Source organism: Conger conger, chromosome 8, assembly GCF_963514075.1.
Source record: "Conger conger chromosome 8, fConCon1.1, whole genome shotgun sequence".
NCBI classification, from domain to species: domain Eukaryota; kingdom Metazoa; phylum Chordata; class Actinopteri; order Anguilliformes; family Congridae; genus Conger; species Conger conger.
Window position 1 is genome coordinate 45,779,409 of NC_083767.1, and position 27,376 is coordinate 45,806,784.

Consider the following 27,376-nt stretch of genomic DNA (forward strand, 5'->3'; position numbering starts at 1 on the left):
CTCGGCTGTTGTTTGTCATCAGTCAGCTCTGTCCAATGACAGCACAGCCAAATTGTTATCCATATGACGCGCGTGTTGGATGCAGAATCCGGAAGCGTCTGTATCCACAGCGAGAGCTCGGTGATGTGGCGACGGTCGACGCTTGGCTGATGAAGTTTGTCTAGGTGCTCCGTAACTTGGCTAACGACAGGTAGCTAACTGAAATATGGCAGATCCAAGCAAGCAAGAGATTGCAACCATCTTCAAACGGCTGCGCTCAGTGCCCACGAATAAGGTGAGAACTAAGAAGCGGCGCAGTTCGGCTCCGTCCACCGTTTGGCAGCAGGAGGAAGTGCAGAATTATTTTGACACGTCGCACTGTTGTGCTAACATCGACTGTTTACTTAGCTAGCTGCCACACTTGCTCACCAGCCTGTTCATTGGAAATGTCCCCATGCGTCCAACAACAACAATAAGTCACTTGATATTATCGCTGCCTAGCAAAGCTGGTCAGATTGTCAGATGTAACTGTACCTAGTTAGCTTGCTTTTTGTGCATTCACGTAGCTAACGTTAGTGCCACCTGGCAATGAGCATGATCATAAGCTAGCAAGACACTGAACTTAAATGCGGTCAGTAGTTAGCTTATGTTAACATTAGTTTTTTTGATAGCTGATCAATTATGAAAATTCTCGTCATGTAACTCGTAGCCTACTAGAGATGGTTTATGTACAATACCGCTAGCTATGCCCACACTTTTTAGCATTGGTAAAGTTCCTGGCAAACAACGTTATCCTAGGTAAAGTTAAATTAGCTGAAGTTGGTGCAGCTGAGACGGTTGATGCGCCTGCTATCCTCAGTAGTTTACAGAAAACAAATCTTGTATGTGTCTGGTGTATTGTACTTCAGACCGAGACCTCCACGGTTCAGGTCAGCTTACAATTGCCTACGCATTTATGGCACGTTTATCTAATCGTTATACAAAAACAAAAGGATAAATACTGCCATTATATCACGATGGCATAAAATTACAAGTTCATGAAATAGATTTTTCTGTTTCGTCCATGTTACTAAAATATGGCTGTTATAGTAATTTGATTGATTGGTTTGCTTACGTGGTTAAGAATATTTGTTATCTGATTGTTTGGCATCCAAAAATACGAATTTACACGCTTCTTGAGGTTTTGGAAAGAGCACTGTATCTTGACACGTGGATTCTCAGGAATGTCCCGAAGAAAACATTTTCAGGTTTTATATTGCAACAATTAACTTAAAAGATATGAACAGGAATGCTTTCCATATTGTGTAAATGTTAGTAATATTAGATTATTTCCAAGGTTATCATGTAAACATTATTTCTGTTTCAGGCATGCTTCGACTGCAATGCTAAGAATCCCAGCTGGGCCAGCATCACCTATGGAGTCTTTCTGTGTATTGACTGTTCTGGAACACATAGGTCTCTTGGTGTGCACCTGTCCTTCATCAGGTAAGGATTGCAATACCCACTTGCCTGTTTTCAAGGAAGACCTGTATACACACATGCTTCCATTGGGCAGGATCTGCACACACCTGTCCATCAGCTAGGACCCATGTATATCAAGTAGGAGAAATGTACACAGATCTGCTAGGTCTGATCTGTCTGCCCCTGTTCTATTCGTGCAGTTTGTGTATACTGGTCCATCAGGCTAAAAACTGTATATGTTTGTCCTATAGGTGGGGCTTGTATTTGCCTGTGATTTAGGGGGGCCTGTTTTCCACTGTCCTTCAAGTTAAGCCCACCTGTTCTTCAGGTTACACCTGTACAGCTGTTCATCAGGTGTATACCTGTGGTTCAGGTGGGGATCTGTGCAGGTGCCCCCCGCCCCCCCCCCCCAAGTCTGTGTATACCTGTGCTTGTTCAGTTTGAGCACTCTGCCACCTGGTATGCAGTCTGATACTGTACATCCTCATTTGTGGTATTTGCTTTGAATGTGTGCCAGTGAGCGGTGTATCCTTACAGGGGTAAGACAGGATTGTTTTTCTAAACCACCAACGATGTTATATCAGCACTATTAACAAAACAGACCTTATAATACTTGTAGATCTCTTTAAGACCAAATGTTGTTGGCTGTCCCTCTGGCTAGACTAAAAACAAAAGGTAATCGAAGATTTTAAATGCCACCAGACTCTGGAATTGACTCCCTTTGAACCTAAGATATGTGGACTCTGTTTTTAAAGGCAATTTAAGACTAGATGTCCAGTTCCATTTTTGATTGTGTCTGTAATTGTTTTTATTGTATTTTCATCATGTTCTATCCATGTTTATTTATCCATGTGTTGCTTGTGAAGCACTTTGTGACTACAAAAGTGCTATGTAAATAAAGTTTATTTACTTTATATTCTAAATAGAGCATATAAGTGAGCCATGTTTGCCTGTTCGTATGCTGGTAAACGGTGACTTGGTTGAAACAGTATAAACACTGTGACAGTTGACACTAATTGTAAGGGCAACACCCAGCTCAAGTGTCTGATTTTGCCTTGCAGGTCTACAGAGCTGGACTCCAACTGGTCCTGGTACCAGTTACGCTGCATGCAGGTGGGGGGGAACGCCAACGCGGTGAGTATATCTAGCTTGTGTGGGCATTGTACATAATGTTCATTTTGGGGTACGTTACAGGTACTGCCTTCTGGGCGCGAGTTTCTGCTGTTTCCTGTGTTTAGAAACTGCTTTCTGTTCAGTGTGCTAACTTGTCTGACCTGTTTTGTGTAGAAAAGCCCTATCTTAAGCAATAGGTGTGCTGTGTGTAATGTTCTCTGTCACTGCATATGGTGAGAGTTGAATGCGGAGGGCATTGCATTCTGGTTAATCATTGCACATCGTTAACAGCAGGGCACACACACACACCACAACTAGAAAAACAATTATAACTGCTGCTGTTTCCACCTGTGGAATACCACATCATTTGCAAAGGAATGCTTTGGTTAGATTTGTTGATTTGTTCATTCTATGATTAGTCATTTGAAATTCCCGATCCGCCGTATTTGTTCCAGATGACCTTCTTTCATCATCACAACTGCACAGGGGCTGCAGCCAACTCCAAGTACAACAGCAGAGCTGCACAGCTCTACAGAGAGAAGGTCAAGACCCTGGCCACTCAGGCCACCAGGCAACATGGCACAGAGGTACAATAGATATGCACATAAATATGCACTAAATATATCTGCTCATATTTTCCGTTTGCTGCTAGGCTTAAAGCTCTACTGGGCACACGCCCCCAGGACTCACATGCCTCTTCAGCCATAAGACTGCCTAACATTCGCTAGCACTATTGCACTGACCAGAAACCGCAGTTGACAGTTGACAGTTGACAGCTGACAGCTGACAAGTTATTTTCAGTACAACTTTAGTTGTATAGCTGATTGCTTGATAGTAATACTGGTCACACTTTTTTCATGGTACTGGTCTGGGAGCACCCCTGGTTTGTTACCTTGAATGGCCAGTGTTCTCCACAATCTGTACAGCAGGTGTCATTACCAACGTCATGGGTATTGTGGATATCTACAACCTACTGTACCATAGGCATTGTACGCACTTCTGTTTTAGTTGTATGTAGTTCTTTTTAATGGTTTCTCTATACCTTCATTTTACAGGCCAAATGGTAGCATTGATGCCTATAACGATACCAAGGCGATGTTGACATTCACATCAGTCTAGCATTCCACCATATGACATCCATAATTATTACTCCCATGTTTGTCACCATCTGCCAGTTCCCCAGATATCTCCAGCTGCGTGTGATGTTGACATCGTGGTACATTTGTAACGTAGATAAAAGCTCCGTTTTGCTGTGAGGTAATGGCTGCTGCTAACTGCTGCACTGCTTTCTGTAGCTGTGGCTGGACAGTCAGGCACCCCTCTCTCCTACATCACCTCAAAAGAAGCAGGAGGACTTCTTCAGCCTGGACGCACACGTAGGTTTATGTGCGTGCGTGTGTGGGTGTGTGTTTGTGTTTCTGTGTGCACTGGAGGTGATTAATGTGTTTTTAAAAAAGTGTCTAAGGAGTTGAACTTTAAATGATGCAGATGTCTTCGTTTCTCAGCTTGAACCTGGTTCATCTCCGGCGAGCCTAGATCTCACGACAGCAGAGCAGACCAAAGGGCAGGAGATCCCGGGAGCAGACGATGGTAAACTCCTTTTCCTGGAGGGTTGCGCTTATCAGGGTTAGAAGCTGTAATCTGTGGCTGCTGTTGTCATATGGTAACTTATCAGGACACAGTTGTATGTCTGTGTTGTAAAGTCTCACCTTTCCTTACTTTTCACCTTTTTTTTTGTTTTTGCCTCAGGAGGACCAGAGGAGGGCCCAAGTGTGGAACTGCTCAGTGTCTCTCCCAAAGCTGCTTTGGGTAACGCCTCATATTACATTATTTAAATACTTACAGATTCCCATTTTGCATGTAGCTGCAGGGTTCAGTCGGGGTCTGGGATGTTCATATTTCTGATGGTTTTACATGTTGGAAACCTATAATATTTATAGTGAATAAATAGAAATGGTTTCAGTGACTGAACATTAGTAACTGCTTATTAAGAGGGTTGGAAGGGGGACCAGAATCCCTGGCTTTTCTTGACATGTAAATTGACTCCAGTAAATTGAGCAACCTTTGACTAGATTTGTCATTGGCACTCTGTAGGATGATAGTGTTTATATTTATATAAATTGGCATGTTTGCTGTACCATTAGGGATTTAACAGATGACAAATTTCTTTCTCTTATTCTAGCAGACTCATCTTCCATCTTGCATAGTAAAGGTAGACAGTCATTTTGTGACCCCCCACCCCCCACCCCCACTCACCACCCCCCCCCAGGCTTTTGCTTCCCAGCTGGCAGTCAGTGAGGGTTTGTGCCCTGTATCTTATTTTAACTGAGTGGCTGAAGGCTTTGTAGCTGAGTGACGTTTTGCATAATTTCTCTTTGAGGACTCACTGCTTTCACAGGGTCATAAGGCTTTTTTGATCGAATGTGATGTTTCTCTCACAGGATACCATTCGGGATTTTCTGTCTTGGTGGAGTTTGACAGTCCCACTAGTGTCTTAAATGCAGCACAGACACATACTGACCACAGCACAGACCGCAGAATGTATGTCCCATTTTGAATTCTGCTCCTCTCCTGTGAATAATTAGCCTTTCTGCTCCTTCACAGAGCCCTCTCTCATCAGGAAGAAGCCGGGTCCGGCTAAGAAAACGGTAAGTGTGCGACGGAGCTGGCCCTGTGGTTTCCACGCTGACTGCAAGAGTATGTGTGTCAAGATGACGCATTGACCTTTTCTCCTTATCTCCCTGGTTGCTTATCAGCCTGCGTGTGGTTGTGTGTTTGACTCGAGTACGTGGCAGTGTACTCATCTGTTGTTGGTTGTTGGTCAGCTCGGCTCAAAGAAGGGAGGCTTGGGGGCTCAGAAGGTGAGCAGTAAGAGCTTCTCGGAGCTGGAGAAACGCGCACAGGCCGTGGACAAACAACGGGAGCGCGACGAGGTCGTGCAGAAGCCCAGCGAGTCGGAGGAACCCATGTGAGCTCCTGCCCTCTCACACAAGCACAAGTACACTCACACAGCAAATCACGCTCTCACATTCTCTCTCCCGCCCTCCTTTTCATGTTCTATACCTCTTGTCACACTGCAAAAAAAAAGTCTCTACTATCTTTTTTTTCCCCTCTCTCTCGAAAACTAGTTTTCGGTTGCTTGACGAGTGAAATATTTTGACTTCAGCAAAGTTTTAAGTGTAAATACAAGACCAAAATACTTGTTGAGGCTGAATTCTTTTTTTGTTTTTTTGCACTGCACTCACACTTTTCTCTGAGATTTTGGATTGTGAAGGAGACGGAGCTTTGGTTTTCAGGACTGACACATCATTGTACGTCTGTCTGCAGGGCGTCCTCCCTGCGGCTGGCCTACAAGGACCTGGAGGCGCAGCGTAAGAAGGAGGAGCAGCAGTTGAAGAACATGGAGGGGAAGAAGAAGGAGCAGGCCGAGAGGCTGGGGATGGGCCTGACCGGCCGGAGGTGAGCTAGCCTCCAGAGCTAATGCTAATGCTATCTCTGTATACATGATCAGCCTCCACAGCTAATGCTAATTCTAAAGTTACTCTCTAACTCCGGTCCTGCGCCAGAGTATACATGACCAGTTGTACACAGCACATCTGTGAAATGTCTGTCTTAACAAGCGTTTTTAGTTCATTTGCTTAAAAAGTGAAATTCCACTGGGAAATCTTGAAATGAGTCAAAACTCACATTGGCAATATTTTTGTCTTCTTTAGCCAAAAAGTAAAACTAAATAAGATTTGAAGTCTCACTATAAGTACTAAAATACCTGAGATTGACTTATTTGTAGTTTTTTGTCATGTGCGTTGAACTCTTTGCCTCTGGTTCCAGCGGCGTGTCTCACTCGGTGCTGTCCGACATGCACACCATCCAGCAGGAGTCCCCCGCCGAGGCAAAGTCGTCCTGGGGCAGGAAGTACACGGCCGAGGACGACGGTGAAGACGAAGGCTCCTTCTCTTCAAAGTTCTCAAAGTGAGAGCAGGTTAAGGCCGGTGTCATTTGTGGGGATATGAGCCTGGTCATCACCTCGGGTTCAGGGCCTTTTGTGAACCCTAAACATATGACTGACCCCAGCATCCAGCACAGACAAAACATTTCAGTTATTTTGATTTTAAACATAAGAAGGAACCGATAATAATTTACCAAACGTCTTAAAAGTTTCCATAAACGTTGAAATGTCAGACTCAGCAATTAGACTCTGCATCATAGCGTGCTTTAAACACTCCTTGTGTGTCTTTTTTTCTTTTCTATCCACTTTCAAGGAGTTGTTCGCTGTGTAGCTAAATGACTCCATGTGTCCTTTTGCAGAATGTCCTCGAGATACACCGATGAGTTTTCCGAACCTCCCGGAAAGTTCTCCCAGTGGGGGGAGAGCAGAGGGTCCTCTGGGAAGCAGGAGAGCCTGAAGCCAGAGCCAGACTTCTTCCTCAGCTCAAAGACATCATTTGATGAAAGGTACAACGCAGTAGCTGTTATACCTTACACAGTCAATCGTGTATTAGAACAGAGGCAGAGCATGCCCTCTTCACACAGTCAATCAAAGACTACCAACACAGCCGATTGCCTGCCGGGCACAGTTCCTGAAGACGGAGCAGTTTTCTTCTTCTGCAGGTGGACCTTGAAGAGTAATGATCGTGTATTTATCTCGCTCTGTTCCTCCCATAGGACGACGAGACGAAAACACGAACTGGAGCCCATCTCTTCCACGGATGACGCTCAGAAGAAGTTTGGCAACGCCAAGGCCATCTCCTCCGACATGTTCTTCGGGAAGCAGGACGACTCGGAGGCAGGTTCCGTCTTTGCCCTCTGAGGCCTTGGCCTGCAGCCGTATACAAAGGCCTCCATTAGCCACTGTCGCATCCAGACACAGTCCTGTGTAACAGCCTGGCTTCCTTCTCTCCCTCTGGCAGTATGAGACCAGGACTAGACTGGAGGGGCTCTCTGGCAGCTCTGCCATCAGCTCAGCCGACCTGTTCGACGAGCAGAAGAAACAGACAGGTAAGGACGAGGGGTGCGGGTCGAGCCACGGCACCGAATGGGGCCCCGTTCTATCTGGCTCCGGTGATCCAGTCTGCTGGGAAACCAGCTGAGTTTAATTTAAAGAAAGCCCATAAAATGTGGTCTGCCTTAGACAGCTGAAGTACTGCAGGTTAGGCTGGGCTCCCGGTGGCCCTTAATCAACAAGGTACTTGACATGACTGCGGGGTGGGCCCTGTGGCCAAGATGTCTTGTATTAAAATATGAAAAACTGGACATACAGACATGTAGCTGCACACAGCATTGTTCAGCTCTGTATCCTGTGCTACAGCAGTGCAGTGTAAGGGAGTCTCACTGGTGCCGATGTGTGTTTCTCAGGGTCGTACAGCCTGACGAACGTCCTGCCCAATGCCCCTGACATGTCTCAGCTCAAACTCGGGGTCCGGACCGTCGCAGGCAGGCTTTCCGTTATGGCCAGCGGGGTGATGTCATCCATCCAGGTCAGTGGTGCTGGCCCATCCCATTGGATGCTCACCAACTGTCACAAAACGCACGTTGTCCGTTGCAGTAAAACAGTGGAACTCTCATGCAGTTGTGTTGATGGCTGCCTTCTCTATCGCCTGACCTGTGTGTTTTGTTCTGCGTTTCAGGACCACTATAGCACTTGACTGGCCATCGCACCTGTGGTTTAGCAGAAGTGCAGCTCAGCACGCGTGTTGTACATATCTCTACCGCGGTGGGATCTTTCCTCTGCAAGGTGTACGTCTGAAGGAAAAGACTCGCATCTCAGCAGCAGTTACAATGAAGATTTTTTTTTTTTCCCTGTACACCGAAGCTTTTTTTCTGGTATGTGGTTTTGTGTAATCTTGAAACTGAGATATTTCAAAATGTTTATTTAGGACCGGTTCAAGAGCTCTGGTGTCGCCTATTGTAAAAGCGGACTTTTGCACTGCCTGTCCTGACAAAGGGAAGAACGAATTTTTGAGGCAAGTTTTACTGTGGCTTGCTGCTTTAGCATTTTATTTTGGATTTGATGCAAAGAATCAGATGTATATGTCTGTATAAATTTCACAAGAGGTGATCTCTGAGTTTTGCTGCTTCTTTGCAAATATGAGGCTGGATTAAATATTAAATGAATATTAAAGATTAAATATAATGCTTCACATTACTGAAAAGGCCTTAAATCAGCCTTAAAGGTCATATTCTAGCCTCATTCTGAATGATCAGGTTACTCTAACCCACAGCTGGCCTTTGTGTCAAAATTGAGGCAAAAGAGGCTTTGCTTGCTTGCACCCAGAACTGCTTTTAAATTGCCCCTCAAAGTGACCTTAAAATGGCATGCTGACTATCACAGCTATCCTTTGAGTATGCTGGAGGCTCTGGCAGTGGCAGGACTGTAGTAAATAATTTGCCCAGCATTCAGATCCACTCAAACTGATAGTGTAGACTCTTGATCATCTCTCTCTCACAGATCTTGCTCTGCATGGGTGAACGCACCGCTAAACACGCATAGCAGAGGGCATTTTGGGAAATGTATTGTGGAGGAAAGTCCATGCTATACTTGTTCTTTCTGACTTTTTGCAGAAGAGCAGGTTCTACCACATTTCTTTATAATGTAGCGGTAGTGTGTCCTCTGATGTGGAGAGGATATTTGCTGTGGTTTGAGCGGAGTTATTTCTGCTTTGAGTGGTGGTCTGAATGTAGCCATTTCAACAGTGTACCTGTGTGGTGTGTTTTATCTTGGTTTTACAACACTAAGTGCACAGAGCTACTTTGATGTTGAGTAGCAATTTCAATGATGAAGTAGACAATCATTTTCTGATCTTGAGCTATTAATTCCCATGAGAAAGCATTATTAGACTGTTTGTTTGGCCAAAATTGGGGGGGAAAACAAGGCATTCAACCAATGCATCACACTGCCCAGAACAATATAATCAATGCACTTTTCACTTAGAATAATTTTAGTCCCGATATCTTTATTGCGCATTCCTCAGCTGGTTAGGGAGTCTGATAACTTGTCACTGTGGAAATTAGTTATTGAGCCTTACATAGTGGAATTCTGTGAGTGTCTTCATTAATACTAGCATTTCACAGTTAATATCTTGCTATATCAGCCAAAAATATTTTTGCACAATCCTCATGATTTTATTTTGATGAGGTTTATTCAAGTTGATTATTCGAACTTTAGTTTAATCAGATTTACAACTGCCGCCTTTTCTGCTTTTTTAATGTATGCTGTTGGGGATGTGTGCTTCAGTATGGCTTGAAGCTTCTGCATGCACAATTCACGCGTGAAGGCTTGAGCACAGAATCAAGTGGCATTAAGTGGCCACTGGAGGGCAGACATACACAGAGCCATGCGATCTGCAGTCTATAAGATCTGTGTATCTATTGCTCTGGCCATATTTCTGTATCATCTATTTTCCAGGTTTTCGTGGAAAATTACCTCCATGTTTAGAGATAAAATAGAAATAAAAATCCAAAAAAAAGAAAGAAAGAGAGCACTCTATGAAATCCAAACCATTCCAAGGCCAAATTGTGTCGCAATTTCGACAAAACAATGAAGATAAGGTGCCTTCATTCGGAGAGTATGGTGGTTGTGAAAGGCCCTGTGCGATCACTTCTTTATTCAGCATTGTAATTTATGTAATTAATTGCATTATAATTCGAAATGGCAATACCAAATCCTCCTGTAGGGGCAATATAAAAACTTAGTTGCTTTCAGGGTTAAAAAAAAAATCTCATGTTGAATCTCAACTGAATAAAGTAGGCTTAGCCTTCTTTACGTATACCAATTAAAGACATTCGATTGCACGGAGTCTTTAATAAAAGCTACATACATGCGCATACATCGTTTTGCTGGAATTCAAATTTTTATGTAGGGTGAATTCAGGTCCCAAATTACCTGACTTCACCCTACTCATGTACAGACTAAAGCAAGCTTGAATTTATATATGCTTTTGTTGCACAGTATAGGGAACCACGCATCAGTTAAGCACATGGATGAATGGGCTAAGGTGACTGTAGTACTGCATCACAATCTGAGACAGCCAGTTGACTGTGTCCAAAAAATAAAAACTGCCAGCTCAAATGTTGAATAAACTGTTGCTCCCCTAAATATTTGTATGGGTGTTTCCTTATTGAATGAATGCTGGACAGGAAATGGACTGTTGCCCTAAAACACTGAGTATAAGGATTTGTTTCTATGGTTAACAACATATTTCACTACCGCGGAACTGAAAAAAGTTTTACCAAAATAAATCACCAGTGACGAACACTTCTTCTGTTTCATCAATTTTCTGCTGCTGGGATGACCTAAGTAAGGAATTTGGTAAGAATAGGGTTTGTCCAATATGGATGTTCAGAAGCTTCTCTTCTGGGTACAAACAGACCTTGCCACGTTGACAACACCTGCAGTTAGAAAATATTATGTATTCTCATGTAACTGACGAACGTTGCAAATGACAATTGGCTCATAGAACTGCGCAGTCATGCAGCGCTGTGTCTCATCACATACACGTAAGCTTTCGCTAACAACTGTAAAAATAACACCATGCACGGCCGGGAGCTCCGTCTTTGAGTTCTGTCTTTCCAGAGCTCTGCGTCATCACATTCCAGATTTGGCTCCCATATGGCCTAAGGAACTGGGAGTGATGACGTTGGCAGGCAACATTGCTACTGGGCAGACTACTCGTTTATTCTGCCAGGTATCTGCAACCTCGATCGATTTTTTAAAATCGCATCTACGGGGCATTTTATAAACTACTTACGGAATAGGTATCCTAACTGGTATAGAGAAAGATATGTAAGCCAGATTCTAAAGAAGAAAAAGAAAAGAAAAACATTGCCTACGAAATCGAAGCAAGCTCACAAATTTGTTATTTTCCGTATGAAGCGTTTACTGGGCTGGGCTCCTCAGATAGCATATTGTTCTAGGGGCTTATTCTCTTATGTTGGTTAGAATTCAGTAGTCAGTATATCGTTTTGGGATCCTTTGATAAATGCAAGTATATGTGTTGGGTTTGTAGTTTTTCACTTTTAGTCCTGCGCACTTTTCCCCCATTGCACGGGCACCAAGCATTACAGCCTCACAGGAGCGAGCGAGCGAGGAAGGAAGAAAAACGCCATCAGAAATGCCGAGTAATGAACTGAAACAACGAAAGAAAACTACTCCGCAAGCAAAGCAAGATGAAAAAAGTGACGAGACTTCAAAGCCAACTGCCGAGGAGGAGGAAGCGAAGAAAGCCGATGTAACGGAGGGGAAACTCCGCGCTGGAGAACATCCAACGCCCCAAACTCTGGATCTCAGAACTATTGCATGTCTCGTGTCCATAACAGTATGTCTCACACTGTCCTGGTAAGTTATATTTGCTGTTGTTTGATGGAAATGTTGGCTTTTGAATGTTGTGTAGATGGCCAGATAGTAACAATGACTACCCTATCATTTCTGGTAGCCTAATGACTAGTGTTTAAACAATGTTCAGTTCAAACAACGATAACGGCTAATGTAGCTTGATAGATGATGCCATACGATGACAATGAAGTTAGATCAACTAAACGGCTCATTAAATCTGTTCTGGACGTTTTTGTCATACAGGGTCGTATTGCAGCAGAACATTAAATTTGCCGAAGTTGAGGAAAAATACGAACTGCTGTTCCAAAAGACAGTAGTGCTCCAAGAACTGGAGAATGACATTGGCCAAATCTCCAGGAAGGTAAGTTTAAAATAAATAAGAAACGTGTCGTGGGTATGTTTCTGTTTGTTACTTGTGAAAGCCACAGACTTGTACACTAAAAGGTAGCCTGGATGATATGGAGAGAGATGTGGTGGGCTAACTCAGCCCTGCATGATTGTTGCACTCATGTGAGTGTATGCAGGAAATCACATGTCAAGGTCAATTGGGGAATTTACTAACGTGCATGCTTCGTGACTGACTATTGTGGCACTTTCCTTACTACAGTATAATATGTTATGTGGGTACATCGTTCTCGGTTGTCAACAGAACTGGATAGAGTGGAAGCGGGAGAAAGACGCACATAATGTTTTCATAGTTTTGCATGTTGCTTGCGGCAGCATGTAGGCTTACATTTGCAGAGCGGGAAGATTGGGAGCCAGACACAAACTCCCTGTTTTATGTTGTGGGTGCAGCTGGACTCCTCCGAAAATGACCTGCAGGGTGCGGTCTCCTCCGTGTCCTTGGTGAATAAGCTGGAACGGGACATCTCCGGCCTGCATACCGTCATCATGGCGATGCAGGACAGCGAGCGCTCGGCCTCGTTCGACATCCAGGGCATCAACCGCCAGTTTCTGAACGTGACCGAGGCCTGGCAGGCCAGCCTGGAGCTCATCACCCGGGACATCGGGGGCCTGAAGGCGGAGTCGCGGGCCGCTCACGGCCGCGTGACAGAGCACGTGAACGAGGCCGAGGCGAAGGTGCGGGACATGCAGAAGAGGCTGGCGGAGATGGAGGACAGCACGCGACTGAACGCCCGCGTCCTGGAGAACACGGAGGAGGACGACATGCGGCGCGTCCGGGACCAGCTGGACAGGAACACCCGGCAGATCGAGCAGCTCGATGAGTGGCAGCGTGCCCTCTCCCGCCGGGACCAGGAGCTGCAGGAGGCGCTGGCGGAGCACCAGCCGCGGGCCGAACGCTGCAAGGAGCAGCTGCCAGCCGTGGAGGAGGCCGTCCGCTCCATCCTGAGGCTGACGGCCGACCTGAGCGCAGCCCAGAGGAGGGTGGAGGAGCTGACCCTCCAGGTTTTCGGGGTGGAAGACAGCGCTCTCAAAGCCGTGTCGGAGATCCTCAGCATCCAACAGGCACTGGACGCTATGCAGGCCGACGACAGCATACTGAAAATGAGGAACGAAATGGGCATCGTCAAGGAGACCGTGAAGGAGATGTACCGGGCTAGCTGGGAGCTGGGCCTCCTGGAGCCTCCAAACAGGGAGGAGGTGCAAGACGGGGGTGAACATGATGACCTCCCTGAGCATCAACCAGCTGAGCTGGGAGATGTGTGATGTCTGGCTTATGAACAGAGCTGCATTGTCTCACGTTAAAGAAGCAGGGATGTGTTTATTGTGTAGCTCGATTGCTCCACTATTTTCTTGCTTCATGTTCATCATATATTCTGTTATTTGTACAAACCACTGCACTCAAAACAATAGTGGTACATGAATAAGGGTTGCATATACCCCAGTAAGGTGTGGGAAATGTTCCCAGGCAAAGATTAGAATGTTAACTTCAAAATCTTTTCTTAAATTTTAAAAAGTTTTTCGCTTGGGAAATATAAAGCACATCTTTGGGTGTTCCGCACATCATCAGTGTTATTGAACATAATGCATTTTGTACTGTACATTTAGTGCCTGTCACTGCAGTATTTCACTGAGCTAAATGGCAATACACTGTCACTATATGCTGTACACCACTGTCGCACTGTTGTATCTTCACACTGTCCAGGCTGTTTCAATTATCTGTAAAGATTTAGGGATATTATCATAGTGAAACGGCACTGTTGTTTAACTCATTACCGTTTTTTTTTTATAACTATGCAATTAATATTCCTCCCATGGGAGACATTTTTTTCATGTGATGAATTATGATTATTGGATATAAAGTTACCTTAAGCATATATCATATGGTATGAGGTCACTTCAGGTGAAGTATTTTCCTTCCTTCCTAAATATCACACTTTGAATGCAAGTTCAACTGTTTGAACCGTTAAACGTCCTCTCTTTGAAGATACTTGATTGCTTAAGAGTGTGGTGCTTGGAGTTGCTGTTGGTGTGTGTACAATAAATTATTAGAAGACTTTATATTTTATTGTATAACATTTTGAAAAATCATGAATGAATTGGTTTGGCAAACTAAAACAACTTTTGAAAAAGTATTTCTCTTTTTGGTAGCAGAGATGAGTTAGATTTACTGAATATTGCAGTTTTGCGAGACAATGTATTCCTCATTGTTTATATACAGACTTCAGTTCAGCTCTTGTACTTCATAGAAACTTCTACATCAAAGTGTCCTTGAGTGTTGAAAGAGGAATAAAGAAGTTTATATTCATAATTGGTTGCCAACTGTGTGTAATTTAACTATGATGCCTGTGAAATGGTTGGTGGTAGCAAATACAAAATGGCTGCTGTTTCTCTTTTCTCCTTTTAGTTTAAGAGTGTCCAGGTGCTGGTGGACAAGCTTGAGGGGCGGTCTGTGCTGTCCCAGGTGGAGAGCTTGTATCTGGATGTGTCCCAGCTGAAGGGGTGGGTCTCGAGCCTGAATGAAAAGCGAGAGAAGCTCCAGGAGAACCTGTTGGGGCTGTCCCAGGCCGTGCAGGCGATCGAGGAACGCACCACCGCCATCACCAATGATGTCAGCGCCAAGGTGGCCTTGGTCAGAACGGACGTGCGGCGGATGGGCGGGCTGGAGTCCGAGGTGGAGGCACTGTTGGCCTCTGAGCAGAAGCTGGAGGAAAAGGTAGCCCAAACAGAGAGAGCCATGGTGAAAAGGATCGGGGACGTCTTGGCGAGCAGCATCGACAGGGTGACCTTGCTGAAGAGCTCCACAGACAAGAACAGCCAGAGGCTGGAGCAGCTACGGCGGCAGTTAGCACAGCTGTCCGCTGCCGACACCGTGCTGGCCAACCGGTTCCAGACCCTGGAGAGCGGGCGTGCCCGCCTGCTGAAGACCGTCACCTTCGCCAGCGATCTGAAGCCGAAGGTCTCGAACATCAAGCAGGACTTTGCCCTGCTGGACCCTCAGATAGCCGACCTGACTCTGAGGATTGGCCGGCTGGCGGAGGACATGATGAGGAGGGAGGAGGATATCGTGCAGCTTCGGGACACCTTGGCTAACCTGACGGCCGTCAAGGGTGACCTGCAGAAAATCCAGCAGCAGCTTACCCAGGTCCCCAACATAAGTGACATGTTCCCTCAGACCAACAAGCCTGGGGAGTAGAGACCCCCTCAAATATTTAATATTATAGGGACTTTTCTGGATCAAGGCGAATCTCCCTAAATATCCGCAGTCCGATTCCCATTACTGCCAGGGAGAATGTTCCCTTACTGGTCTTACCATTGAAGCTGGAGTGTTTACTGTAGATTTCTTGTGTGGCGGCTAACACTGAGAGAGCAGTTATGTCAGTGTTAACTTGGAATTCTCTCTCAAAAGATGGAATGTTCTGTGCGAGCATTGTTAGTCCTGTCAAGGCTGATGTTGAAATATTTTCCAGTTTTGTAAAGCCATTATATTTCTGAATGGAGAGAACTCCAGGTGTGAGCTTTGTGTGCTCAAAGAATCAAATAATGTTTAACTGTGCTCAGTAGTGGCTGTCCGGAAGCCCAAGTGGATCTGAATTAATACCAAAGACATAGCTTGAGTGAGGAGCTGGAACTGAATAACCTAAGGCATTTATAAACTGCAGTATGAGCAACTTTTTATTCAAGGGCAGTCACTGTCAACACATTGCTCACTGGGCTTTACCTTGTAGCTGTAGATTAGTTATAAATGTTTAGATGCCTAAAAGTCATTATTGACAACCAGGAAGCGATTAAAAAACAGAGTAGTCAGCTGCATCTTTGCACTGGCTGCTCCAGCCTGCTGCCTTTTTGCAGCGCACTGATTGCAAGAAATTACCATTGCAGCATTAAATCACTGTAGGAATTTGGTTCCTTGTAAAGTGAAACTTGTTGTTCCAAAGTGTATGTCAATAACAATTCATTACCAGGGCAAAACGGCTTTCTTTATAGTATGAAGCATAACGGGTAAAAGCAAAACAGGTCAATTACCATGGTGTTTTTCAGGCAGTGTGTGTGTGTGTGTGTGTGTGTGTGTGTGTGTGTGTGTGTGTGTGTGTGTGTGTGTGTGTGTGTGTGTGTGTGTGTGTGTGTGTGTGTGTGTGTGTGTGTGTGTGTGTGTGTGTGTGTGTGTGTCCCTCCCTCCCTCCCTCCCTCTCATTTGGTTCTGGTTGGTCATGAACCACCACCCTTTGATCAGTTCAGTTTTTCAGTTTGATCTCCAGCAAGTCTACAGTTGGGCATGCCAAGATGGATTAGGTTAACCAAAAATTTTATTCTGAAATCTCCATTTGTCCATATTTCTCCATCTCCATTCTAAACAATACAGGGAATCACAAACGTCTTACTGCACAGACAAAAACAACTTGAGATGCCGAAGAGTCTATTTTGAGATGATAACCCAGCGTAAATTGCTGAGAAATAACACATGCTTGTACATAATTAGATCCAGTCAAAGTGATTCAGGGAATTCTGTGGAACTAATTAATGTCCTCATTAAAGTGGTCCCTGTGAAAATTGTGTGCCTGTGTCTCATCTGTTGATGGTGTCTGAACAATGGAATTTGACTATTTTGTCTTACTACAGAATGGGGAATTTCTTGGAAGTTGACTGAAATGGTCTCATATTAATTTGATCTTGTTATGGTTTTGGATAACTCAGGTCCACTGCCCTGCTGGCACATAATATTCTCTGCAATTGACTTGGCCATTGCCTAGCTAAGATCTATGTAAGATGATCTTACTTAGGTAAGTGGAGGCCCTGTTCTACAATAACAGTAGACAGGACCACACAGGTATTCATCAGCGCTTGTGCTTCCGTTTACAGAATTTACGTTTATGAGGCTTAACAAAATTAACTTAAGGTGCAGTTTGTTTACATTTTTTCCATTTAACTTCTATTTTCTCCCTTCCCCATGATGCACTCTATTTCAAATTAAACTGAATTATATTAATATGTTTACCTTTTCTACTTCACAGGCTTATGACTAGTCAGTACCAGCTAATTCTAAAATAAGATAACACTAGTCTTTGCTGTTATCTGCTCTTCTGTGGTATAAAACCAGTGAATGTTGTTTGTCTTACATCATGCAAAGACTATGAAGGTAAGGTTCATGTTATCAGTCAGATAATGCATTTATCCTGAACAACTTACTAATGAAGCTCTGATTTGGATGAGACCTGCAGTGGAATTACAGGGGTCAGTCCACCAGGGCAGGGCCATCTGTCCTGCAGAAAGAGCAGGATTCTGTCCTGCGGTGAACTCATGCCGCTTGTGTATGAGATGTCATACAGGGAGACAACACACCACCCTTCAACGCACACACACATACACACACAAATACACACACACCAATGCTCACACTGGATGTCCACGTCCAAGACAAGATAATCTGCTCCCTCTCTGTAACACTGAGGATAATATTGCATACTTTACTCTTACAGAGATCTTTTTTAAGTTTTAATGGACATTGACACTTTCTAGACTGATTTCCTAATAGGAATATATTTGATTGACCCGTTTTACATCATCTTAGCCTGAGCAGAGTCCTAATTATCACACAGGACCTTGTCCTGTCTATGCTGTGCTTCCAGACCTGGTATCCCTGGATGCTTTGCTCCACTGTAGATATTTGTTACACAACTGCCCACACTTACCTGACCTGATTACACCCAGGCTGTGGCTGAACAAATAACGTGCATAGCATTGTATGGCAAAACAGCATTTATTTTAGAAAACAATCTCAACCAACAAAATCATGACATTTCTAAAATTATTCACTTGCAGCTGGGATTGGTGAAAACCCTGAAGACGTTGTAATGGAATAGAAACTACAGTGCAGTCTGAGTACGCAACTTAAGTCCAAGAACAGTAGTCCACCCCACCCCTCTTTAAATTTAACATTTCCCCCTCCCTTTGTAGACCCCCCTAGAAGCACTCATCAGACCTTGCGTGGTGCTTTCTCTTTGGGGAGCGTGGCCTTGGCCTCCTCCAGTGAGCTCTTCAACGAGGTAATGGCTGCTTCGTGGCCCTCTACCTTCTTAGAATAGGCCGTCAAGCTGTCCATTGTGTTTCTGAGCTGCTGCACGTCTTTCTGGGCCTGGCTGACCGAGGCCTTCAAACTGTCCAGGCTCTGGGCCTTTGGCGACTCCCCCTCCAGGGCTTTTAGTCTCTTCCCCAGCTCTTCCAGCTGCTGGCCCAGGTTGGAGCCCCGTGAGGACAACTCTGTCTGCCTGCTGCCCAGGGCGGTCACCTTACTCTGGAGCTCCCCCAGGTCTCCCTGCAGCTCCTCTACCTGGCCTGCCAGGTCCTGCCGCGTGTCCGTCAGCGCCTGCAGCTGTGCGGCCTCCACCTTGCTGGCCGATTGGAGGCTCTGGACGTCCCTGCCCAGTGTGGCAAGCGCACTGTCGTGGGAGTCGTATTTGGAGAGGAGGGACTCCACCCTCTCCGCCTTCCCTGCGGCAGAAGCCACTAATGTATCCGCTCTTTGCTCCAGAGCCCTGAGCCTGGCCTCCACCTCCACCCCAGTCTTCTGGGCCTGCGCCACCGCCCCCTGTAGGCCCTCCTCCAGACCCTGGATGCTGCCCGCTGCCATGTCCAGCCCAGACTGCAGGCTCTGGGCCTGGTCTTTAAGGACCTTGACGGAGGCCTCGGCTGCAGACAGAGATCCCCTCAGCACGCCGGCTGTGCTCTGCAACAGCTCCCTCACAGAGTCAATCTCCAGTGCTGTGGATGCCACTTCCTCGTTCCTGGTCTGGAGCTCTACCCCTACAGCACCTATCTGCTTCCGGAGTGACTCGGCCGTCTTCTCAGATGCCAGACCGGCAGCTTGGAGCTCTCCGACGGTCTCAGTGACGGCCAGGAGCTCCCGCTTCAACGAGGCGGGGTCCTCCATGCCGTTCACCCTGGCCTTCATGTCTCTGAGCTGGCTCTGCGTCTCGCTCTGCGCCTCGGTGAACTCCGCCACGCTGTCGCCGATAGAGCGGGTCAGCTCCGTCAGTCGCTCCTCCACCGTGCGCTCCAGCGATGACGAGTCGCGCTCCCGGGCCTCCTTCACCTCCCGGATCCCGTCCGAGAGGTCACGCAGGAGCTCGTTCTGCAGCTTCTGCAGGGCCTCCTCCACCCGCCGGGTCTCTGCCTCGCCCTTCCTCACCGCCCAGCCTGCGCTGTCCAGCTCGGTCCGCATTCTGCTGAGGGTCGAGTCGAACCCGTCCACCGTTTCCTTCAAGGAGTCCACCTGTAACCACAAGGAGACAAAGGCTTATTACTGCTGCCCTTGCTCCTCTAGACTCAACAGTACCACCAACACACAAGAAATACCAGAACACTTCAGAATGTTTTCTAAAAGGGACATTTATTTGTCCATTCTTAAAAATGCATACGTTGCGATCTACTAACAATTAATATCATTATGCTAAATTGGTCTGTGTAATTCTCCCACGATTGAATAAAGGAGCCATGAGTCTGAACTAAAACCCAAAATACTGTACTGTTGGCCTCTGAGCAGAAGCTGGAGGAAAAGGTAGCCCAAACAGAGAGAGCCATGGTGAAAAGGATCGGGGACGTCTTGGCGAGCAGCATCGACAGGGTGACCTTGCTGAAGAGCTCCACAGACAAGAACAGCCAGAGGCTGGAGCAGCTACGGCGGCAGTTAGCACAGCTGTCCGCTGCCGACACCGTGCTGGCCAACCGGTTCCAGACCCTGGAGAGCGGGCGTGCCCGCCTGCTGAAGACCGTCACCTTCGCCAGCGATCTGAAGCCGAAGGTCTCGAACATCAAGCAGGACTTTGCCCTGCTGGACCCTCAGATAGCCGACCTGACTCTGAGGATTGGCCGGCTGGCGGAGGACATGATGAGGAGGGAGGAGGATATCGTGCAGCTTCGGGACACCTTGGCTAACCTGACGGCCGTCAAGGGTGACCTGCAGAAAATCCAGCAGCAGCTTACCCAGGTCCCCAACATAAGTGACATGTTCCCTCAGACCAACAAGCCTGGGGAGTAGAGACCCCCTCAAATATTTAATATTATAGGGACTTTTCTGGATCAAGGCGAATCTCCCTAAATATCCGCAGTCCGATTCCCATTACTGCCAGGGAGAATGTTCCCTTACTGGTCTTACCATTGAAGCTGGAGTGTTTACTGTAGATTTCTTGTGTGGCGGCTAACACTGAGAGAGCAGTTATGTCAGTGTTAACTTGGAATTCTCTCTCAAAAGATGGAATGTTCTGTGCGAGCATTGTTAGTCCTGTCAAGGCTGATGTTGAAATATTTTCCAGTTTTGTAAAGCCATTATATTTCTGAATGGAGAGAACTCCAGGTGTGAGCTTTGTGTGCTCAAAGAATCAAATAATGTTTAACTGTGCTCAGTAGTGGCTGTCCGGAAGCCCAAGTGGATCTGAATTAATACCAAAGACATAGCTTGAGTGAGGAGCTGGAACTGAATAACCTAAGGCATTTATAAACTGCAGTATGAGCAACTTTTTATTCAAGGGCAGTCACTGTCAACACATTGCTCACTGGGCTTTACCTTGTAGCTGTAGATTAGTTATAAATGTTTAGATGCCTAAAAGTCATTATTGACAACCAGGAAGCGATTAAAAAACAGAGTAGTCAGCTGCATCTTTGCACTGGCTGCTCCAGCCTGCTGCCTTTTTGCAGCGCACTGATTGCAAGAAATTACCATTGCAGCATTAAATCACTGTAGGAATTTGGTTCCTTGTAAAGTGAAACTTGTTGTTCCAAAGTGTATGTCAATAACAATTCATTACCAGGGCAAAACGGCTTTCTTTATAGTATGAAGCATAACGGGTAAAAGCAAAACAGGTCAATTACCATGGTGTTTTTCAGGCAGTGTGTGTGTGTGTGTGTGTGTGTGTGTGTGTGTGTGTGTGTGTGTGTGTGTGTGTGTGTGTGTGTGTGTGTGTGTGTGTGTGTGTGTGTGTGTGTGTGTGTGTGTGTGTGTGTGTGTGTGTGTGTGTCCCTCCCTCCCTCCCTCCCTCTCATTTGGTTCTGGTTGGTCATGAACCACCACCCTTTGATCAGTTCAGTTTTTCAGTTTGATCTCCAGCAAGTCTACAGTTGGGCATGCCAAGATGGATTAGGTTAACCAAAAATTTTATTCTGAAATCTCCATTTGTCCATATTTCTCCATCTCCATTCTAAACAATACAGGGAATCACAAACGTCTTACTGCACAGACAAAAACAACTTGAGATGCCGAAGAGTCTATTTTGAGATGATAACCCAGCGTAAATTGCTGAGAAATAACACATGCTTGTACATAATTAGATCCAGTCAAAGTGATTCAGGGAATTCTGTGGAACTAATTAATGTCCTCATTAAAGTGGTCCCTGTGAAAATTGTGTGCCTGTGTCTCATCTGTTGATGGTGTCTGAACAATGGAATTTGACTATTTTGTCTTACTACAGAATGGGGAATTTCTTGGAAGTTGACTGAAATGGTCTCATATTAATTTGATCTTGTTATGGTTTTGGATAACTCAGGTCCACTGCCCTGCTGGCACATAATATTCTCTGCAATTGACTTGGCCATTGCCTAGCTAAGATCTATGTAAGATGATCTTACTTAGGTAAGTGGAGGCCCTGTTCTACAATAACAGTAGACAGGACCACACAGGTATTCATCAGCGCTTGTGCTTCCGTTTACAGAATTTACGTTTATGAGGCTTAACAAAATTAACTTAAGGTGCAGTTTGTTTACATTTTTTCCATTTAACTTCTATTTTCTCCCTTCCCCATGATGCACTCTATTTCAAATTAAACTGAATTATATTAATATGTTTACCTTTTCTACTTCACAGGCTTATGACTAGTCAGTACCAGCTAATTCTAAAATAAGATAACACTAGTCTTTGCTGTTATCTGCTCTTCTGTGGTATAAAACCAGTGAATGTTGTTTGTCTTACATCATGCAAAGACTATGAAGGTAAGGTTCATGTTATCAGTCAGATAATGCATTTATCCTGAACAACTTACTAATGAAGCTCTGATTTGGATGAGACCTGCAGTGGAATTACAGGGGTCAGTCCACCAGGGCAGGGCCATCTGTCCTGCAGAAAGAGCAGGATTCTGTCCTGCGGTGAACTCATGCCGCTTGTGTATGAGATGTCATACAGGGAGACAACACACCACCCTTCAACGCACACACACATACACACACAAATACACACACACCAATGCTCACACTGGATGTCCACGTCCAAGACAAGATAATCTGCTCCCTCTCTGTAACACTGAGGATAATATTGCATACTTTACTCTTACAGAGATCTTTTTTAAGTTTTAATGGACATTGACACTTTCTAGACTGATTTCCTAATAGGAATATATTTGATTGACCCGTTTTACATCATCTTAGCCTGAGCAGAGTCCTAATTATCACACAGGACCTTGTCCTGTCTATGCTGTGCTTCCAGACCTGGTATCCCTGGATGCTTTGCTCCACTGTAGATATTTGTTACACAACTGCCCACACTTACCTGACCTGATTACACCCAGGCTGTGGCTGAACAAATAACGTGCATAGCATTGTATGGCAAAACAGCATTTATTTTAGAAAACAATCTCAACCAACAAAATCATGACATTTCTAAAATTATTCACTTGCAGCTGGGATTGGTGAAAACCCTGAAGACGTTGTAATGGAATAGAAACTACAGTGCAGTCTGAGTACGCAACTTAAGTCCAAGAACAGTAGTCCACCCCACCCCTCTTTAAATTTAACATTTCCCCCTCCCTTTGTAGACCCCCCTAGAAGCACTCATCAGACCTTGCGTGGTGCTTTCTCTTTGGGGAGCGTGGCCTTGGCCTCCTCCAGTGAGCTCTTCAACGAGGTAATGGCTGCTTCGTGGCCCTCTACCTTCTTAGAATAGGCCGTCAAGCTGTCCATTGTGTTTCTGAGCTGCTGCACGTCTTTCTGGGCCTGGCTGACCGAGGCCTTCAAACTGTCCAGGCTCTGGGCCTTTGGCGACTCCCCCTCCAGGGCTTTTAGTCTCTTCCCCAGCTCTTCCAGCTGCTGGCCCAGGTTGGAGCCCCGTGAGGACAACTCTGTCTGCCTGCTGCCCAGGGCGGTCACCTTACTCTGGAGCTCCCCCAGGTCTCCCTGCAGCTCCTCTACCTGGCCTGCCAGGTCCTGCCGCGTGTCCGTCAGCGCCTGCAGCTGTGCGGCCTCCACCTTGCTGGCCGATTGGAGGCTCTGGACGTCCCTGCCCAGTGTGGCAAGCGCACTGTCGTGGGAGTCGTATTTGGAGAGGAGGGACTCCACCCTCTCCGCCTTCCCTGCGGCAGAAGCCACTAATGTATCCGCTCTTTGCTCCAGAGCCCTGAGCCTGGCCTCCACCTCCACCCCAGTCTTCTGGGCCTGCGCCACCGCCCCCTGTAGGCCCTCCTCCAGACCCTGGATGCTGCCCGCTGCCATGTCCAGCCCAGACTGCAGGCTCTGGGCCTGGTCTTTAAGGACCTTGACGGAGGCCTCGGCTGCAGACAGAGATCCCCTCAGCACGCCGGCTGTGCTCTGCAACAGCTCCCTCACAGAGTCAATCTCCAGTGCTGTGGATGCCACTTCCTCGTTCCTGGTCTGGAGCTCTACCCCTACAGCACCTATCTGCTTCCGGAGTGACTCGGCCGTCTTCTCAGATGCCAGACCGGCAGCTTGGAGCTCTCCGACGGTCTCAGTGACGGCCAGGAGCTCCCGCTTCAACGAGGCGGGGTCCTCCATGCCGTTCACCCTGGCCTTCATGTCTCTGAGCTGGCTCTGCGTCTCGCTCTGCGCCTCGGTGAACTCCGCCACGCTGTCGCCGATAGAGCGGGTCAGCTCCGTCAGTCGCTCCTCCACCGTGCGCTCCAGCGATGACGAGTCGCGCTCCCGGGCCTCCTTCACCTCCCGGATCCCGTCCGAGAGGTCACGCAGGAGCTCGTTCTGCAGCTTCTGCAGGGCCTCCTCCACCCGCCGGGTCTCTGCCTCGCCCTTCCTCACCGCCCAGCCTGCGCTGTCCAGCTCGGTCCGCATTCTGCTGAGGGTCGAGTCGAACCCGTCCACCGTTTCCTTCAAGGAGTCCACCTGTAACCACAAGGAGACAAAGGCTTATTACTGCTGCCCTTGCTCCTCTAGACTCAACAGTACCACCAACACACAAGAAATACCAGAACACTTCAGAATGTTTTCTAAAAGGGACATTTATTTGTCCATTCTTAAAAATGCATACGTTGCGATCTACTAACAATTAATATCATTATGCTAAATTGGTCTGTGTAATTCTCCCACGATTGAATAAAGGAGCCATGAGTCTGAACTAAAACCCAAAATAATACATGCGGTGCAGGCTATTGGACGGCCAACTCTGTATCCCATCATCGAATCCCCACGGAATCTCCACCAAGCCACTTTCTGCGCTGTGGACCTTCCAGTACCGGTTTTCTCTGTCTAAACGACGTAAAATCGTATATAGAAGGAGGACTACAATGTTGTGCCAAATGTTCACAATTTACAGTTTTTACAAATTGACAAACGACCAAATTAGCCACAATCAAGAACATTAAGCAGATCAAGAAGTATATTTGTGCTTGTTCATTTCCCTGTTTTACGCAGTCGAAATCAGAGAAAAAGGTTATTTCAATGTATCTTTGTACATGTACATGCAAACTGTAATGCTTTTGAGGTAACATATTAGACTGAAAAGTTGCTGTAATGACGAGGGTATGTTCTCGAACATCGCTAAAATGATAACATTTAAAAAAATTAAACTGAGCAGTGCTCAGTAAAGCCATACTATGAATTTACTAAACTTTCTAAAAGAAAATACCTTCTTATACCTGCTTATATTTTCTCGAGTTCAATTTGACGAAATTGTTAAGGCATGACAAAAAGTTTGAATTCTGCAAACAAGTCATACTTTAAACAGGGGAGGGGGTGTTGTTCCTCTCAACGTTTCCTGCGTCAATTGCATGGTATGTAATGGCATTCATTTAAGAAACTTGTTTCATTATTACAAATTATACATGTTGCCTATTGGTCCTTCAAACGTCTGAGAATACTGTTATGCGCATATAACGTACTTGTCCCGAAGTAAGCAGACAGTCAATTCGGTTGTTGGTCCAGTCCATAAAATTACCTGTAGCAGAGCGCTCTCCATTTTCTTTGTCAGCTCCGCGTTTTTCTGGATGGATGTTTCTGTCCTGCTGCTTATCTGACCAACTTCTTCTACCACCCTTTGAAGGTAAAAGGCAGCGAAGCCGGCTGCCGCTACCAGTGCAATATAACTGAGCGCGGCCAAAATCTTTGTCCAGTTCCCTGACCCCGACCCTGGAGAGTCGCTGCCTTTGCTGGCCTTCGTAATTTTCTTCGCCACGTCATCTTGAATAGGAGTAGAATTCTTGTCACTTGCATTCTTGTTTCTGTGTTTCGCAGTCATGCTTGGAGCAGGAGCTTAGCAGCGTAGAGAAATGATATCCGAAATCGATTATTCAGGGGGTTATAGATGCTAATATACTGTTCATTCAGCGTATCACTGAGTGTGTCGTGTCTGTCCTATGGCTTGTGTCGAGGTATGCAAAGAAGGGGCGTCTCTTTTGCAGAACCAACAGTTCCACCACAGTCCTGGGAGCTACAACCCCGGGATTCTGGCTACTATAGATTTTTCTAGATGATAAACTAAAAGAGAAGAACGCGTTTTAAGAATTTATACGAACAAAAATGTACGCGTTATCTTTTGCCTCTAAAAGTGCCACGGAATTTCGCATGTAATAGGAATGAAAAACAATTGATGGGTTTAAATGGTTGAGATTTTATTCATTTTTTGTTTGTTGTATCTCTGTTTTGGGTGACGCTTTCCTATGACTTCCATAATCTGTGTCCATAAACCGCAGTTTAGCTGCTGACATTGTAATATAAAGTAGCCCATGCATAACTTCGAAAAGTTATTTTAAGTTTATTGTGGAATTTAACTTTTTTCATTATTTATTTTGCAGTGCGAATGTCAGTGTCTGTACTAACTACTAACAATATACAAATATGCATGTGGGACCGTGAGCGGACATTACTTCTCATTGCGTAATGTGAAATTTAAATCTTTTAGCCGGCGCATTGTGTTTGGGATGCTCTGCTTAACACTCCGCCCTTCATACGTGGCAGTGGAGCAGAAACTAGAGCGACTTTACCCCGTACGCATCACTTCCCTTGGCCAATGAAATACAGAACAGTGTCGGCTTCCAGTAGGCTACCATGGGGTTTAAATGTAAATCAGAGGAATTATTCGAATGATTTCATAACATGTTCGCCATAAAACTTTTTATTTTATAAGTTAACTTATTATAATTTAACTTGCCTACATGCAACGTATTGGCCCCAAAAAGCTGCAAAGAATATTGTCCGTGACGGAACAAATCTACGGTTCTGCGCTGTACAGGTGTGAGCTACAAATTGGTGTTAAAGTCCTATACGCCTTTATGGAAATAGGCTTTTTGAAAGGTGCTATGTATTGGGTTATTTGGAGCTTACAAGCACCTTAAATGTGCTAGTACACCTGATCGCACAGTCATGCAAAGTATAATGTCTACATAGTTTTGTGAAACATCGAACACAGCCACCTCTGGGTTTCTGAAATATAGGCCTACTATTAGGTATACAAGTTGCTTCGTTCATTGTTTATCTACAATCTTTCTATCTACAAGCCTTAAATCACTGTCATCTCATTCATTGTTGTTCAGTCATCTTTGCTAGAAAACACTGGCACAATAAAACTTCTTTATGTCTGACAATGAGCCTACAGATCAGCCATCACAATGTGCTGTAGAACTGATCAGGGGGTATAGCACAAAACAGGATGACTGACTTAGCTGGATAAATTCAATGAGTAAAACCCAGTAAGTAAAAACAGCAGTTCCAGGTTTTACTCTGTGAATTCATCTAGCTAACTCCGTCGATGGTCTTTGCTATACCTCCCAGTCAAACGCTTCACTGACGTAGCCTATGTAATATTTCATATTCACACTTTAAGTACATAAATGCTAAGTAGAAACAAACCTAGTCACAGAAAATAACCAA

At 45.6% G+C, this 27,376-nt stretch overlaps 5 protein-coding genes across 10 annotated transcripts; 3 read left to right on the plus strand and 2 right to left on the minus strand.

The window, feature by feature from the left end:
* The first annotated feature begins 72 nt into the window (after positions 1–72).
* On the plus strand, positions 73–10,645 carry arfgap3 (ADP-ribosylation factor GTPase activating protein 3). Of its 3 annotated transcripts, none has more exons than XM_061251200.1 (17): positions 73–274; positions 1,346–1,464; positions 2,502–2,574; positions 3,009–3,140; positions 3,849–3,929; positions 4,059–4,143; positions 4,303–4,362; positions 4,736–4,765; positions 5,158–5,201; positions 5,379–5,521; positions 5,881–6,012; positions 6,382–6,522; positions 6,859–7,005; positions 7,216–7,336; positions 7,461–7,548; positions 7,906–8,027; positions 8,178–10,645. In XM_061251200.1, exons 1-17 carry the CDS (start codon positions 206–208, stop codon positions 8,193–8,195), a joined length of 1,605 nt encoding a protein of 534 aa, XP_061107184.1. In that variant the 5' UTR covers positions 73–205; the 3' UTR covers positions 8,196–10,645. The 3 variants fall into 3 exon arrangements, with proteins under 3 accessions (XP_061107184.1, XP_061107185.1, XP_061107187.1); XM_061251201.1 differs by having other exon boundaries at positions 4,739–4,765; XM_061251203.1 differs by lacking the exon at positions 4,736–4,765.
* Positions 10,646–10,839: 194 nt separating this feature from the next.
* ikbip (IKBKB interacting protein) lies at positions 10,840–16,834 on the plus strand. 4 transcript variants are annotated; one of them, XM_061251205.1, is made up of 4 exons: positions 10,840–11,046; positions 11,606–11,884; positions 12,125–12,242; positions 12,677–14,594. In XM_061251205.1, exons 2-4 carry the CDS (start codon positions 11,661–11,663, stop codon positions 13,547–13,549), a joined length of 1,215 nt encoding a protein of 404 aa, XP_061107189.1. In that variant the 5' UTR covers positions 10,840–11,046; positions 11,606–11,660; the 3' UTR covers positions 13,550–14,594. The 4 variants fall into 4 exon arrangements, with proteins under 4 accessions (XP_061107189.1, XP_061107188.1, XP_061107190.1 ...); XM_061251204.1 differs by lacking the exon at positions 10,840–11,046 and adding an exon at positions 11,091–11,234; XM_061251206.1 differs by lacking the exon at positions 10,840–11,046 and adding an exon at positions 14,691–14,822 and having other exon boundaries at positions 11,098–11,884; positions 12,677–13,496.
* Positions 16,835–18,233: 1,399 nt separating this feature from the next.
* Positions 18,234–19,726, minus strand: LOC133134476 (cytoskeleton-associated protein 4-like). Its single transcript, XM_061250674.1, has 2 exons — positions 19,715–19,726; positions 18,234–19,553 (listed from the first exon to the last, which is right to left on the minus strand). Exons 1-2 carry the CDS (start codon positions 19,724–19,726, stop codon positions 18,258–18,260), a joined length of 1,308 nt encoding a protein of 435 aa, XP_061106658.1. The 3' UTR covers positions 18,234–18,257.
* An 82-nt stretch (positions 19,727–19,808) lies between these two features.
* Positions 19,809–21,675, plus strand: LOC133134477 (inhibitor of nuclear factor kappa-B kinase-interacting protein-like; the record flags this gene model as incomplete). Its single annotated transcript, XM_061250676.1, has 1 exon — positions 19,809–21,675. A coding segment is annotated over one exon (510 nt), but the record flags the coding sequence as incomplete, so codon positions are not given.
* Positions 21,676–23,074: 1,399 nt separating this feature from the next.
* On the minus strand, positions 23,075–25,867 carry LOC133135771 (cytoskeleton-associated protein 4-like). Its single transcript, XM_061253043.1, has 2 exons — positions 25,446–25,867; positions 23,075–24,394 (listed from the first exon to the last, which is right to left on the minus strand). Exons 1-2 carry the CDS (start codon positions 25,743–25,745, stop codon positions 23,099–23,101), a joined length of 1,596 nt encoding a protein of 531 aa, XP_061109027.1. The 5' UTR covers positions 25,746–25,867; the 3' UTR covers positions 23,075–23,098.
* Positions 25,868–27,376: the final 1,509 nt, after the last annotated feature.

Bases quoted from the DNA above. Each gene is read 5' to 3' on its own strand.
- arfgap3 (XM_061251200.1), top strand. From the start codon at position 206: ATGGCAGATCCAAGCAAGCAAGAGATTGCAACCATCTTCAAACGGCTG. The intron at 275-1,345 runs GTGAGAACTAAG...TTTCTGTTTCAG, and splicing joins GCTCAGTGCCCACGAATAAG to GCATGCTTCGACTGCAATGC. The intron at 4,363-4,735 runs GTAACGCCTCAT...CTCTTATTCTAG, and splicing joins CTCTCCCAAAGCTGCTTTGG to CAGACTCATCTTCCATCTTG.
- ikbip (XM_061251205.1), top strand. From the start codon at position 11,661: ATGCCGAGTAATGAACTGAAACAACGAAAGAAAACTACTCCGCAAGCA. The intron at 11,885-12,124 runs GTAAGTTATATT...TTTGTCATACAG, and splicing joins GTATGTCTCACACTGTCCTG to GGTCGTATTGCAGCAGAACA. The intron at 12,243-12,676 runs GTAAGTTTAAAA...TTGTGGGTGCAG, and splicing joins TTGGCCAAATCTCCAGGAAG to CTGGACTCCTCCGAAAATGA.
- LOC133135771 (XM_061253043.1), bottom strand. From the start codon at position 25,745: ATGACTGCGAAACACAGAAACAAGAATGCAAGTGACAAGAATTCTACT. The intron at 24,395-25,445 runs GTAATTTTATGG...TTGTGGTTACAG, and splicing joins TGGAGAGCGCTCTGCTACAG to GTGGACTCCTTGAAGGAAAC.